Source organism: Piliocolobus tephrosceles, chromosome 17, assembly GCF_002776525.5.
Source record: "Piliocolobus tephrosceles isolate RC106 chromosome 17, ASM277652v3, whole genome shotgun sequence".
Taxonomy (NCBI): Eukaryota; Metazoa; Chordata; class Mammalia; order Primates; family Cercopithecidae; genus Piliocolobus; species Piliocolobus tephrosceles.
This window is the reverse complement of record NC_045450.1, coordinates 20,602,984-20,617,403: the sequence shown is the minus strand read 5'-3', so window position 1 is coordinate 20,617,403 and position 14,420 is coordinate 20,602,984. Positions and strand designations below refer to the sequence as shown.

At 51.9% G+C, this 14,420-nt stretch overlaps 1 protein-coding gene across 7 annotated transcripts in view; it reads right to left on the bottom strand.

The window, feature by feature from the left end:
- Nucleotides 1-278: 278 nt before the first annotated feature.
- Nucleotides 279-14,420, bottom strand: part of POLR3E (RNA polymerase III subunit E) — a 43,035-nt gene continuing 28,893 nt past the window's right edge. For 4 of the 7 annotated variants that reach the window (XM_026455366.1, XM_026455369.1, XM_026455371.1 and 1 more), the window contains exons 14-21: nt 11,801-11,882; nt 10,335-10,394; nt 10,087-10,244; nt 9,486-9,547; nt 8,473-8,993; nt 6,047-6,124; nt 2,473-2,598; nt 279-1,072 (exon numbers count right to left, since the gene is read on the bottom strand). In XM_026455366.1, the coding sequence (XP_026311151.1) occupies nt 1,016-1,072; nt 2,473-2,598; nt 6,047-6,124; nt 8,473-8,993; nt 9,486-9,547; nt 10,087-10,244; nt 10,335-10,394; nt 11,801-11,882 (1,144 nt within the window). In that variant the 3' untranslated portion in view covers nt 279-1,015. The remainder of the gene's footprint in view (nt 1,073-2,472; nt 2,599-6,046; nt 6,125-8,472; nt 8,994-9,485; nt 9,548-10,086; nt 10,245-10,334; nt 10,395-11,800; nt 11,883-14,420) is intronic. The other 3 variants (XM_026455368.1, XM_026455367.1, XM_031934454.1) reach the window with 1 other exon arrangement.

The following is a 14,420-nucleotide window of genomic DNA, read 5'->3' as shown; positions in this document are numbered from 1 at the left end:
TGGTACAAAAAAAGGTAAAATATTAATATTTTTATTATATGTTGATGTTTTAGATATTTTGGGCTAAATAATATGCTAAAATGACCTTTTAAAACTATTATGACCTTTTTAAACTATTTTAATGTGGCTGCTAGAAACTTTCAAAATTACATACGTGACTCACCTCTTTCTAGTGGACAGTGCTGCTCTGTCTCCATTAGCTCTGTTCCCTCTAGATACACGTAACGCTGAGCCCAACAAGATCGCCTTTCTGTCATCATTTGAAGATAGCACCATGATGCTAGTTTAGTGTTAGCGTTTATTTTAAAAATACACAAAATAGAAATTTTTACATCAAAGTGTGATAACCTCACTTATACATTGTTCCATACTTACCTGGTTTTGTTTGCATCTTTGTGCAAGCATTAAAAGGAGATGGATTTGATTCTGATTTTTTTGCTATGGTTCATGTAAACAGTTGAGACTGCTACAGAAAGTAGGTTGTTGTCAAAGGTAAAGTGGCCACAGAATCCCAAGAGTAGAATAATTCAATTTGGTTTAATGAAATTGGTGGTCTTAGCAGATAGATAATCCAAGACTAAATACTGTCTTCTAGGCATTTTAAAAATTAAAAACTTTGAGGTTTTCTTCATGTTGTAAACATAACTTAGACCTTGTTGGCATTAAGTTTACAAAAGAAAATATTAAACCATGATTTTTATCATCCTGCCCATGTCAGTATACACTCTCTTTATTATGAGAATGAAACCAAATAATAAGCAAAATACATCAGGAATTTCAAATAGTACTGCAAAGAAGGTCCCAGCTGGTCTCTTCTGGGAGTGATCTAACTTAAGCTGACCCTGCCACTGGCTGAGGATAATCCCTTCTGTCCCCTGCACCATGCAATGCCACAGGCCATGAGATGGTCAGTTCCTCTTGCTCTGTGTCGTCTGAAGCAAGTCGAGGCTCTACTTCTGGTTCCGCCCTTCTTCCTTGGGCTTAGATTTGCTGGGTTAGTGGTTTGCTACTATTGTCAAGACTGTACTGTCCCTTTAAGGTACCACATGCCACCATAGCTTACACAGCAGTCCTATGAGAGAGAAACAGGGTAAGTGCAGATTTTTGCAGGTAAGGGAGCTAACTACATTCTGTCCACAATATCAACACTTGATTTATGATCAGTGAATAGAATACAAATAGGAAATCAAAAACTGTCTAAGCATACCACCATGGTTACTACCAGCCACCCTCTCCTCAGGGGTAGTTTTTTTTTTGAGACAGAATTTTGCTTATTGCCCAGGTTGGAGTGCAATGGCACAATCTTGGCTCACTGCAACTGCCGCCTCCCAGGTTCAAGCGATTCTCCTGCCTCAGCCTCCCAAGTAGCTGGGATTACAGGCATGCACCACTACACCCGGCTAATATTTTTGGTATTTTTAGTAGAGATGGGGTTTCTCCATGTTGGTCAGGCTGGCTTCGAACTCCTGACCTCAGGTGATCCTCCTGCCTCGGCCTCCCAAAGTGCTGGGATTACAGGCGTGAGCCACTGTGCCTGGCCATTCCTCAGGGGTATTTTAAAAGTGAGGGTGGGCCAGGCATGGTGGCTCACGCCTGTAATCCCAGCTACTTGGGAGGCTGAGGCAGGAGAATTGCTTGAAACTGGGAGGTGGTAGTTGCAGTGAGCCGAGAGAGTGCTATTGCACGCCAGCCTGGGCAACAAGAGCGAAACCCTGTCTCAAAAAAAAAAAAGTGAGGATCTATGAAACACAAATACTGACATGCGCAGAACAAGGGTGCTTAAAAAATAGTATTACTTATATCAAAATGACACTGTCATCAGTTTTCTGTGTCTCAGTGTTACTGCAAATATGGTTGGTATTTGTACTACAGTCACTTCAGAAAAGCATTATAGCTTGTACATTAGGTGCTTTCATATATAGTAAACAGTTACTCCTTTTTAAACCAAATTTAAGAATGGATTCTACTGAAAGTCATGTTATGTGGCTATGGCAACAATCAGAAGAGTAGTTCAAAATTCAAGGGGGAGTGGAGTGAGGATTCTCAACTAGGCCCTATCATTTTAGAAGATGCCTACCCACTGCCAAGCTCACCCAACCCACTGTATTTTGTTGTTGTTCTATTTCGTTTTAGGCTTTTAGCAGCCTGAGGCCATGGTTTTTAGTTTCTGTCTCTAGTGATAAGCAGAGAAGAGAGATGAGAAAGGGGCATTACTGGCCCAATCAGAAACAGAAATTAAGCACCCATTCTTTCCCTTGGACACCCCTGTGACTGTATTATTTGAAGGGGTCAGTCCTCTTGCACATACCCCCTTCTCCAACCAATGCCAATCATTAAGAGTTGCTGAAGACAAGACTGGGGAGGGGTCCCAAGGAAGCCTGATTTCATACACACAAAGACACTAGAGTCCCTTCTCCATGCTGTCAGCCCCTTCCAGAGTCTTTGATAGTGTTATGCACAAAATGGATGTACCTTTAGTACTTTATCCACCTCCTGTTTACTGAGATCTTCTCCACACTCTTGAGTCAACCGAGACTGGATCATGTTTCGGCGTACCCGGTAATTTTTGGAAAAAATTTCAAGCAAAACCTGTCGATGCTTTAGTAGCAAAAACACGTTATTCTGGGAAACAGTGATCTAAAATGAGAAACATCCCTGAACAAGACACCCAAGCCATGCACCTAACTTTGTGTTGCAGTCTCTGATTAAAAACCCTCACCCAGTACCTCTGGTTAAAGATGAGCCAAGTCATCTCTAGAGACCCAGCAAGACAGTGTACAGAAATAAAAACATAAATAAAAGTAAAGGCATTAACACTTTGTGTGGAAACCTGAATATAAATAAAAATAAAGGTATATGCCAGCATAACAAAAGAACTGGTGAAGAGACATGAGAGGATGAGTGGCTTGAACATATTTGTGCATGGTAAAATGCAGGAGTGCATCGGAGTTAGCAGGCAGGCGAAGCCACAATCTAAGCTGCACAGAGATGAGAAGAGGGTGTCAAAACTGGTGTGAAGTCTTAACACACAAACATGCCACTGCATCCATGAAACAGGATGCCGTAAAATACGTTACACCCCAAGATAAAAATTGAATAGAAAATACTGATTCGGTATGTCTAATATCTGTCATAAGAATTCTGAAAGAACACAAAAAAGTCTAACAACTCACAGGATTTTGTAAGAACTCAATTGTCTAGTACAATATGACCCGCACCAGGGCATAGCTGAAATTGCACTGACTGGTATAAAGGAAAGAATACAGGCCAAATTTAAAAGACCAAGAAGGGGAATGTTATGGAATTTCAACAACTCTGAAAACGTAAACAATGGAAACTCTCTTAAAGATGCTTCATGCTGGGCACGGCAGCTGACGCCTGAAATCCCAGCACTTTGGGAGGCCGAGGCGGGCGGATTACCTGAGGTCAGGAGTTCAAGACCAGCCTGTCCAACATGGTGAAACCCCCGTCTCTACTAAAAATACAAAAATTACCCAGGCGTGGTGGCACATGCCTATAATCCCAGCTACGCGGGAGGCTGAGGCAAGAGAATTGCTTGAGCCCGGGAGGCGGAGGTTGCAGTGAGCCGAGATTGTGCCACTATACTCCAGCCTGGATGAAAAAAAGACAAAAGATGCTTTATGTATTACTATTTGTCTGGGACTAGAATTTTGAAAGGCAAATCATTTGATCACGTAAAAATAGAAACGTTTGCATCAAAGTGTGATAACCTTACTTACACATTGTTCCATACTTAGCTGGTTTTGTTTGCATCTTTCTGCGAACATTAAGAGATGGATTTTATTTTTTTTGCTATGGTTCATGTAAACAGTTGAGACTGCTACATAAAGTATCATTTGCCTCTACAAGTCTAGTCCCAAACAGTAATACTGTATTGTAATACTGAAGGTTAAAAGAAAGCCATTTTAAGACATGAAAGAATGCAGATAACTCCTGTCTCTTTAGAAGCTAAAGCAAGGAAGCAGCAGAGATTCCACAATTCAGCAACAGACATGGCGAAGAGCCGGTCTCACTGGAGAAACAGAGGGAGAGGCTTCCAGAGAACCAGGCTTAATTAAGCAAAGTATCACCCTTGGTACACATGCATTCAGAAAATTACACAAGTGAAAACAGGAAGTAGTGAACAACGAAATGCAATCATAGCATATATTACTGATGTTTGGCTCTACAATGAAAGGATTTTCAGTTCATTCCGTGACAGTGCTATAAACAATGATAGCCTAAGAGGTAAAGGCCGGTCATGGTGGCTCATGTCTATAATCCCAGCACTTTGGAAGGCCAAGGTGGGCAGATCACTTGAGGCCAGGAGTTGAGACCAGCCTGGCCAACATGGTGAAACCACCCCCCCACCCCCAATCTCCACTAAAAATAAAAAAATTAGCTGGGTGTGGCAGCACAAGCCTGTAATCCCAGCTACTCGGGTGGCTGGGGCACAAGAATTGCTTGAACACGGGAGGCGTGAGCTGAGGTGGCACCACTACACTCCAGGCCTAGGTGACAGAAGTTATCTCAGATGCTATCTCAAAAAAAAAAAAAAAAAAAAAAACTTGGCATAACCTGTCTATCTCTACAGTCTCCTAAAATAGTTGAGAGCTAAATCTCATCCACCACAATGGGAAGCCCATTGCTAATGACAAGCTTTTTTTTTTTTTTTTTTTAAATGGGGGCAGCTGTTTTAGTGGTATCTTTTGGTGATTTAAATGCCTATAATCCTAGCACTTTGGGAAGCTGAGGCAGGAGAACTGCTTGAGGCCAGGAGTTCAAGACTAGCCTGGCCAACATAGACCCTGTTTCTATTTAAAAAAAAGTAGTAATAAAAGTGGTCACCTCTGAGGGGTGGCAGTCGGGTCAGGCAGTGCAAGAGCTTTCCTATTAAAACTTTTAGTCTGATTTGATGTCTAAAAATCTGCATTTATGACTTTTTTTTCCTTTTTCTTATCAAAGTATTTCAGATACCCTCTATTCTGGCCAAAAGCACTCAAGCCAGGTCAGGAAAAGGCCCCAGCCCGTTAGATCCTCAATCTGCCAGTTGGCTTCCCTAAGAAGCAGCTGGGGACAGAGAGCTCAGTGGGACTTCTGCTGACTCCCTTCTCCCCACACCTTAGGAGCAGGACCTAGACACAGTCAGACTGACTGGTGTTTCTGACCATCAAATTAAGTTAGGTACGTTCATGGCCTAAGAAAAGCTTCTGGGATGCAGGGTCCGTGACTGTACCACACATGCACAAGGGGCTGCTGCTTCCACTCACATTTCTGGGCACTGGACACCTGTGACCCTCCCTGCCACAGTGTGACTAGAGGCAAAATGACCAATTTCTTTAACCTAAAAGTCCAGAACCTGAGACCTGACAAGGAATCCTTTTGATTCCTGCTGCCTGAAGCCACCTGAGAAATGTGCCTCACCAGTGCTCTGTAAGCCTGGCTGGCATCAGAGTCGCTCAGGAAGCTTTACAGAAATTCAGATACCCAGGACAGTACCCCACACCTACTGAACGGAACTGAATCTATGTATTTTTTTTTTCTGAGACACAGTCTTGCTCTGTCGCCCAGTCTGGAGTGCAGTGGTGTGATCTCGGTTCTCACTGCAACCTCCACCTCCCAGGTTCAAGCAATTCTCCTAGCTCAGCCTCCCGCCACCACAGGTATTTTTAGTAGAGATGGGGTTTCACCATATTGGTTAGGCGGGTGTCGAACTCCTGACCTCAGGTAATCTACCCGCCTTGACCTCCCAAAATGCTGGGATTATAGGCCTGAGCCACCAGGCCCAGCCTGTCTTTTTTAAAAGATGATTCTGATGGAGCTGGCTCACAGACTGGCATCTGGGAACCACTGGTTTAGGTTCAAACTATTAGCACATACAGCTTATTTTGTCCGCGTACAGACTTGCAGCAGAATATTTAAAACCGAGTGTGCCAGAAAATCTGCATTGTGTGGCTGCACCTCGGGTGCACATGTCCCGTAAGGCCTCCAACCCTGCAGGAAACCCCCCTACCCTTGGGGAAGATGGCAGCAAAGTTCACCTCACCTGATCACTCATGTCTCCAGACTCCCAGAGGGCAAACACCTTCTGCTCATCCGGGGAAGCAGCAGTCTGTGGGGGAAACTGACCAAGGCCCAGGTGTGAGTTGCTTGTCCATCTCTACCCCATGGATGCACTTGCTTGCCTCACCATTCCCTGTGTGCCCCAGCCCAGATGCAGGAACGTGGGTTCCAATCCCAGCTTCTGCCACTCACCAGCTGTGAGAGCCTTGGGCAGCCACAAACCTGCGCCTGTCACCTCACCATGGGGAGGAGGCCGGCACCCCCCCCAGGCCTGACAGGGCTCCAGCAAGAGAAAGGGGCAGTGTGATGGGCCCAGTGAAATGCCCAGCTCCGAGTCCGCAGATATCCTCCGTAGAGTGGGGAAGCCGCGTTTCCCCATCAGCCTGGCACCAACTCAACTCTGCTTTAACACCCAGAGTCCTCCCTCCTGAAGATGCCAACCCTGATGGAGGGGCGCCCCCTTCCCCACAACTCCTTTGGGGTACCCTGGGGATTCAACTGCTTCCCACACGCACCGTGTCAGTGTGGGTTACAGGCACTGCCTGACTCCCAAGCAATCCAGGCCACTTGGTCCAAAGGTGGACCAGGACAAGTGTGACACAGGCCTGGCTCCTGGAGAGAAGGGGACAGGGAGGGGGCGTCTGGGATGGTAGTCTCCAGTCCTGGTTCCATCACACAAGTAGCAATAATGGTTACTACCAGTAAAAGCCCTGTGAGGCCTCCAGTACACACTCGCATTTAAGCATTAGAAACGGGAGGTCGTACGTGGCGACAAGTAAGCTCAGAGAGATTTAGCTCACTGTCCATGGTCACACAGCTAGTAAGCAGCAGAACCAGGAGTTCAAGTCAAGTCCTCGATCTGTTCGCTTGCCGTGGACCTCAGCTCCCTCACATAGAACACAGAGGTGGCTGGGATCTGAGGTCTCTTACATCTTGGATGTGATTACGATACAGTCTCCTTGTCAGGATGGCAAGGAGAGCGTTACAGCTAGGGCCATGGTGCCTCCTGGAGATGCTGGCCCCACCCCAATGCAACATGGACAGAGGGGGTCTGGAAGGAGGGGTGGGGGTGTCTGAGGGTGGCCATGTCCCACCCCTCACCTCTGTCCACTCCAGCGGACCAAAACAACCTCGCTAATGTCAGGCAGGTGTCCTCCCTGGCCTGGCCCAGCTCCTGAAGAAAGGTGAGCTTGTGGAAATCCAGACCCATGTGCTGGGTGGGTAGGAGTCCAAACCCCGCCAGTACCTCCCACAGGGGGCTGCCTGCCAGCAGGGCCAATCCCCTGAGGCAGCCTAGGTGCCACAGGGCCTCCTGTCCTAGTTTCTATTCCTCATATACAGGGATGGGCTTTCCTCAGATCATCACCCAAGGCTGCAGGGGCTCCTGACCTTGGCAATGAAAAACATCAGCGCTTTCTTAGAGACCACCACAGCCCCACCTCACTCCATTTTGCTGCCAGGTCTGGGCAGAGCCTTGTGGAAAAGGAGGATGGAAAAGGTAATGCCTCAGGCAGCACCTGGCACTCTCCATCCTCAGCGCAGGGAAACAGTCCCCAGCACACACTCCTCCCTGTCAGGGCCCCTCCCAGTTACGGAAAAGCAGCCCATGGGGAAGGGGACAGGAGGCTTGCAATACCACACTCAAGGCCTGGCACTGCAAGTGCTGAGAGCACAGCGCTGAGCTGGTCAGCTTGCTTCTGATGCACAGGGAGGCCGCCAGGACCCAGCCCAAGCTCCAAGCTGGGGCACTGGTACAGCTGTGGGGAAGCAGCTCATCTTAGCTGAGCAGAAAGGATTCAAAACTCCAGGCCACTACACTGAAGTCCAAATTCCAGCTCTACTACCTCCTAGGTAGCGACCTTTAAATGTACATTTCATTCCTTGGAGCCTCAGTTTCTTCATCTGCAGATTGCAAAGAAGATCAAACGATCTTAGAAGTTAAATCATTCCAAACAATGGCAAAGCTAGTAGGAAACCGTCAGGTGTTCTTGGTGGAGGACAGGGTGAGAAACCAGGCAGAGGCCCTGTTTCACTAGGCCCTGCGGCAGGCTAGACAATAGGCCGGGCCTTCAGACACGGTATTTAGTCCCTACCACAATCCTGTGACATAAAACCCAACATGATCCCACCTCATGAGGACAGAGCCTCGGAGAAGCTGACTTGCCCATGTCACACCTAGGCCCACATGAGAGCAAATGCTCACCAAGCATGGCCTCCCGTGTCCCCACGTGGCCTCCCAACAGCTGGGTTCTCCCCACCCCCATCCCACATCCCCCTGGCAGACAGGGCTCAGGCCCTTCACCAGGTGAGCCGACTTCTCCCCACAGCTCCTTTCTGCGCAGGTGCCCTCCCGAGAGGCCGAGGGCAGCCCCTTTATCCGCCCATCCCAGCAGCGTGGGCTCTACTTACAGGCACCAGTATCTGCTTGCAACCAGCGGCCAGCACCGTGTCCTGCAGCATGCGGTCCGAGATGCCGCTGAAGAGTGTGTGGCCGGGGGGCAGGCTGGCCAAGTGCAGGTTGAAGAGGCGCTTAAGTTCGCTCAGCGTGAGCACAAACTGTCTCTGAAAGGTGGCCTCCACGAAGGCCCTCAGTTCCCGAGCCACAGGCGTGCTGGCGCAGCCCGGGGGCGGGTGCCCATTGAAGCTGTCCGTGCCTGCAGCCCGCCCGGGAGGCAGCCCGTTGGCCAGCTTGCTGTGGAGGCCGCTGGGGGAAGTGTCCATGGGCTCCTCCTCCTCCGCCTCCTGCTCGTCGTCCTCCTCGCCCTCCTCGCTCACCGGCTCCTCCTTGATCCGCACACCAGGCGGGACCGCAGGCGCCCGCAACTGCTCCTTCCGCCGCTGCAGCTCCCGCTCCAGCAACGCGTGGTTCTGCTGGGCCTTGGTTTTGGCTGCTTGGATCCGCTGGTCCCCAGAGACCAGCCCAGCGGGCCCTGTGGGGAGGCAGACGGCACTGCTCAGGAGGGCACAGGGATCTGAAGCCACAGGCCCAGCAGGGGACCGCGGGGCTGAAGCAAGTGGCCTGTCCTGGTCTCATCCCCAACCTTTCTCGGCAATCAGCCGCCCCATCAGTGAAGAGTGAAAACTGTCCAAATGAGCCGAGAGTCACCCGGGAATGCGTGCTGCTGAGTTCCTCCCCCGAGCATCTCTTCCTGGCCCGCTGGTTGACCCAAGGGGGTGAGTGGGCCTCAGAGGCCTGGAACCCAGACCCAGCCCTGGAATCCGCAAGCCTCCACCCCTGAGGCTTGCTGCTGGGCAAGCGACCAGCTGCGGTCTGTGGGTGGCGGGAAAGGAAGGAGGGTGGAGGGTGGACGGTGAGAGCCCTCTGCCCTCTCCAGGCCTGGGCCTGACAAGCTCCAGCACAGCAGCCCTTCGGAAGCCGCAGTGAGGAGCCGGGGCCGCCCAGCCCAAAGCCCTTCACAGACCTGACTGTGTATCCGGCTTCTTTGGCATGGTTTCCTTTACAAGATTATAGACTTTTTCCAGTCTGAAAAGAAGAGTAACCCCATTAACTTTAAACCACGTCCCCTACCATCTGCTTCACAAGAGAAACAACCACCCCTTAGGCCGCAGGACGTGCTGGTTACTGAGGACAGCGCGGGCTTGGAGCTCCGTCAGCCCTACTGGGTCCCTCTTCAGGCAGTGCACGGCCCCATGACGACCCCGACCCCATCAGTCTCCTGCCAACACCCCTCTGGCCCCAGGCCCGGGCTCTTGCTCCTGACTGCTCCCTCTCTCCATCACATCCCTCTTCCCGGGCCCTCAGAGCACAAGCGCCCTGATGAGCAGGTACTGCGTGTCCTGTGCTGAAAGGACGGCGGAATCAGCCAGCAATGCCTATCAGCGTGGGGCAGGAGCGTGGTGCCCGTGGACCCCCACCTGCCCTTCACACACAGATCCAGCCCAACTGTGCTCTCCCCAGATGTGGGGTTTCAAGAGGCTGCTCGGATCCGCCCTGACAGTGCTCTCCGGGATGCGGGGTTGCTGGGATCACCGGGCTGCCCCTCCCCAGCCCCAGGTGCTTACTTGGCCTGGATACCCGTCCACAGCATGTGCTGCCGCTGGACCACATCTGGGTGCTTCTTGATGAACTCCCCGTCGTAAGGCAGAATGAACTCCCAGCCTTTGTTGATCCTCACCACAGCCATGTGCTCCAGGAAGTCCTTCACGTCCTCGGCGCAGAGCTGGGGGGAAGGAGGCCCAGGGTGAGAGGACAGCCAGCCCCCTCCCCTCCAGCAGCAGCCTGGGCCTCAGACCACAAAAACACCACTTACTTTGGTCACCGTTGCCACCTCTTTCCTAACCACCCAGCGGCTCTGCGTGAACTTCCACATCTGAGGGAGAAGAAGCAGCACGTTCCAGGGGCAGCCGCAGACTGCTCCCAGGACCGGCCCGGGAACTCACCTGGCAGGCCCGGGGGCCAGAGCTCGGGACAGACCTGGGCTCCTGGCCTTGACTCTTCGCAGCAGTGTGGCCTCAGGCAGTCCCTTCAGCTCCGCACCTCCCTCCTTTTCTCCTCCATAAAGGAGCTCCAGGCCCATCTCTTCCAGGGGGACCATGAGACCACCCGCCCCACCTAGACCACAGCGCTCCCTGGGGCGGGAGATGCCCTGCCCGGCTCCGAGGATACGGTGAGGACTCGGGCTGGGAGGGGCTGCCACAGACACTCGCTCTCTGCATAGGCGGCACTTCACAGTGGTGGCTGCTAATGGCTGGTGGGAGGCCGCCCATCCTTCCGGAAGCTCTCGGCCCCCTGCAGCCTCCACTCTGCCTCAACAGGTCTCCTGCACTCTGATTAAATTTGTGGGGTGACTGGGAGAGAGAAGGGTGGCTGGCTGAGAGACACAGGGAATGGGTGACTATCACCTACGCTAACGTGGACTGGCCCACACCCCCTCCCAAGCCCCCAGTTCTGAGTGTCTACACACTGGAGTGGGGTGGGCAGGGGCAGCTGGGGGCAAACGGCACTTTATCTGGGAAGGCAAGCCTGGGAGTGGTGATCGTGCATGCTGACCCCCAGGAGCAAAGACGCTGCTCAGGCACCAGGACACCGACTGCCCAGAGGAGTTGGGGAGGCTCCTTCGGAAAGAGAAGAGGCAGATGCTTCCTTCAGCTTAAGGGCTGCCTTGTGACTGGGACGGCATACCAGCACGCCAAGGGGTGCGGGACAGCTCCTGGAGGACATGTTTCAGCCAGCACCAAGCCTGGGAAGACTGTGGCTCCCAGCTGCATGGAGTTCCAGGCCTTGAGAGGGAGGCCATGGGTGGGGTGATGGGAAGAAGGGAGACACCAGCTCAGGAGTCCCAAACTCCAGGGACAGGCACAAGGGAGGCAAAGGCACCCTGGGACTGTGGTGAACTGGGGACCACTAGCGCCTTGTGGGGAAGTGGCCCCAGGGGTGTCGGGCAGTCCGATTACCCCTGACAGCTAGACATCTGGTTTGCATCAAAGTTTCAATTTATAAAATCTGACAACCAAGGCAATATTTCTAAACCACCACTCAGGCCGAATGAAACGTGCTTCTTGACCCACCCCGACTGTGCTAGAGGAACTGGAAGGTTCTTTTGAGCCCGAGACTCCAGGCTTCTGAGAGGAAGGAGGAGAAAGGCAGAGGCCAGGGCCTCCTCACACACCCGCCTCCAACTGGAGCCTCTGCCAGGCCCAGGTCTTCAGAAGTTCTGCACCGCCGGCCCCTCTTCCCACGCCCCCACCGTGGGTCCAGAGAACCCAAGGTACTTACAACGAAGTCGCGGCCCCTGCAGAGCACCTCGGCAGGCACGCCGCTGTGAGGGCTGGACGAGTCCTTGGGGTATAGGATGTCACTGCCAATGCAGGTGAGGGGGCAGGTCAGTCCCTGTCCTGAGTCCCCTCTACTGCTGCCCCTCCCGGCCGAGTCCCAGCCCACGCCTCTTTCCAACGTGGGCTGGGTACAGGCCTGAGCCCCGAGAGCTCCCCTCAGGAGCCACATCTGTGAACACAGACATGGGAAAGAAGCACCCCCCTACCCCACACACACCCCCAAGAGTTGTTCCTCTTATTACCCCTCAACCCACCACGCACACCAGCCTCATCCTGAGCCCCCTGCACGTTCAGGGAGAGGTCACGGGCTCAGAGACAGACAAGGTGAGGAACAGCCCGGGACCTCAAGGAGCCCAGGACTCTGGAAGACAACTGGTCCCTGCACGCGACACCAAGAGAACCAGGGATGAAGCCATCCGCAAGCCCCTGGCCACCTGCTGAAAGGGGCAGGTGGGCATGAACCGAGGTCAGAGGCAGGGGAGGCGTGTTAGCCCTTGGAGAGAACAGGCCCAGCACTCAAGGCTCAGGGAAATTCAGGGGAAAGGCCGGGGCCTTGGACAGCAGGACACGAGAATCTCCAGAGCATAGCCCTGAGCCAGCTCCAGCCGCAGGCCCTGCAACCCGGCGCGACCCCCGCCATGGCGCCTGTGCTCTGACTGCCGCTCCCTCGCTGCCAGGCCCTCCGTTTCCCCCTGCCTGAGGTCCACGTGGCAACCAACTGTCACTCATCCTGCAAGGCCACACTCTGGGGACACAGACTCTGCCGATGTGGCTCATCACTGCCACCACAGCGAAGGTACCTACTAAGTGTGTGCTGACCGAACAAGCCTGGTCCGTGCTGTGATCTCTGCATTCAGGGAGCGCAACTGTAACAGCCCCCATTCCCGGGAGCAGTGTCTGAATGAGAGCCCGGTCCACGGCACAGGACGAGCAGTCTGGTCATAGTGACTGAATGAAGGCATGGATTTTGCATTGTCTCCTACAGGGACACACAGGACCCTCACCCAGGGTCCCCTGACGTGGCAGCATGGGCAGCAGCAGAGTGGGGCTTCCAGAGGTGCCCAGGCAGGTGGAATGCCCACAGTCTCCAAGTCCCTACCTTCCAGTCCCCAGGACAGGGCGAAACTAAAAGGGGCAGCACCTCCAGGGGACACGTGCAGTGCTAGGTGCAGAGCCCAGGGCTGAGCCATGAGACTTGGGTTCTAACCGGGCTCTGAAACTGCCTTGCTGCAAGACTTTTGGCAAGTCCCATGCCTCTCTGGGCCAGTCTCCTCAGGTGTGTGACGGGAGGACCCCTCTTGGCTTTCATTCATTCGTGGTGTAAATATACCCAGGTGGTCCCATGTAACACGCAATGCACCATCGCAAAGGCCTTGCATGATGAAAACGTGTAACAAAGGACAACAGCCGCAAGGTGCTGACAAACTGTGCTGGGCGTCTGTGGAGCAGTGCAAGGGCGCCACCACGTGGCAGTAACACGAATATACTCTACAACTATGAGATGAGCTTTTGGCATTGTATTTTCTTAAAATGTGCAACATTTCACATTTTGTCACATTGTTCACCTTAAACTACACTACTTAAAAAGTGAGTTATTAATGCAATTTATACTACATCATTCAGAATTGATATAATTCAAGTAAAACGTAGCCATATTATTTACCAAGAGTCTGCATTGGTAATAACCAGGCATTATCCTGGGTACTGGGGACATAAAGCACAAGTCAAAACAGACATCCCTACCCTAATCCTTTGAAACTGATGGTCTGGTGGAGGCCGCACATGGTCTAGGGGAGGATTCGCAGGAGAAGAGAAACTACTGAAAGGCATCAAGCCACACGCTCAAGACCTGTGATCCCCAGCAGCGTATGTAAAAACTTCACAGAGACACATCTAAATGAACCCGTAGAAAGCCAAAAACAAAGAGAAATTCCAACAAGCAGCCAGAGGAAAACAAAGGCAGACTGCCTTCAAAGGAAGAAGAATGAAACTGCCAACAAAAACAATGAAGTCAGAACACAACAAAATCATATCAACGCGTGGAAAGGAAAATAACCACCAATCTAGAATTCTAGAGCAAATGTGAAACAGACATTTCCACACACACAAAAACCAAGGAAATGCATCACCAACAGACCCACATTAAAGGAAATACTATAGCATTCTTCAGGCACAAGGAAATGATCCCCGATAGAAACTCAGAGATGCAGAAAGGAACGATGACTAAATTATAAACATGTGAGTAAAGAATATTGGCCGGGCGCGGTGGCTCAAGCCTGTAATCCCAGCACTTTGGGAGGCCGAGACAGGCGGATCACGAGGTCAGGAGATCGAGACCATCCTGGCTAACATGGTGAAACCCCGTCTCTACTAAAAAAAATACAAAAATCTAGCCGGGAGAGGTGGCGGGCGCCTGTAGTCCCAGCTACTCAGGAGGCTGAGGCAGGAGAATGGCGGGAACCCGGGAGGCGGAGCTTGCAGTAAGCTGAGATCCGGCCACTGCACTCCAGCTTGGGTGACAGAGCGAGACTCCGTCTCAACAAAAAAAAAAAAAAAAAAAA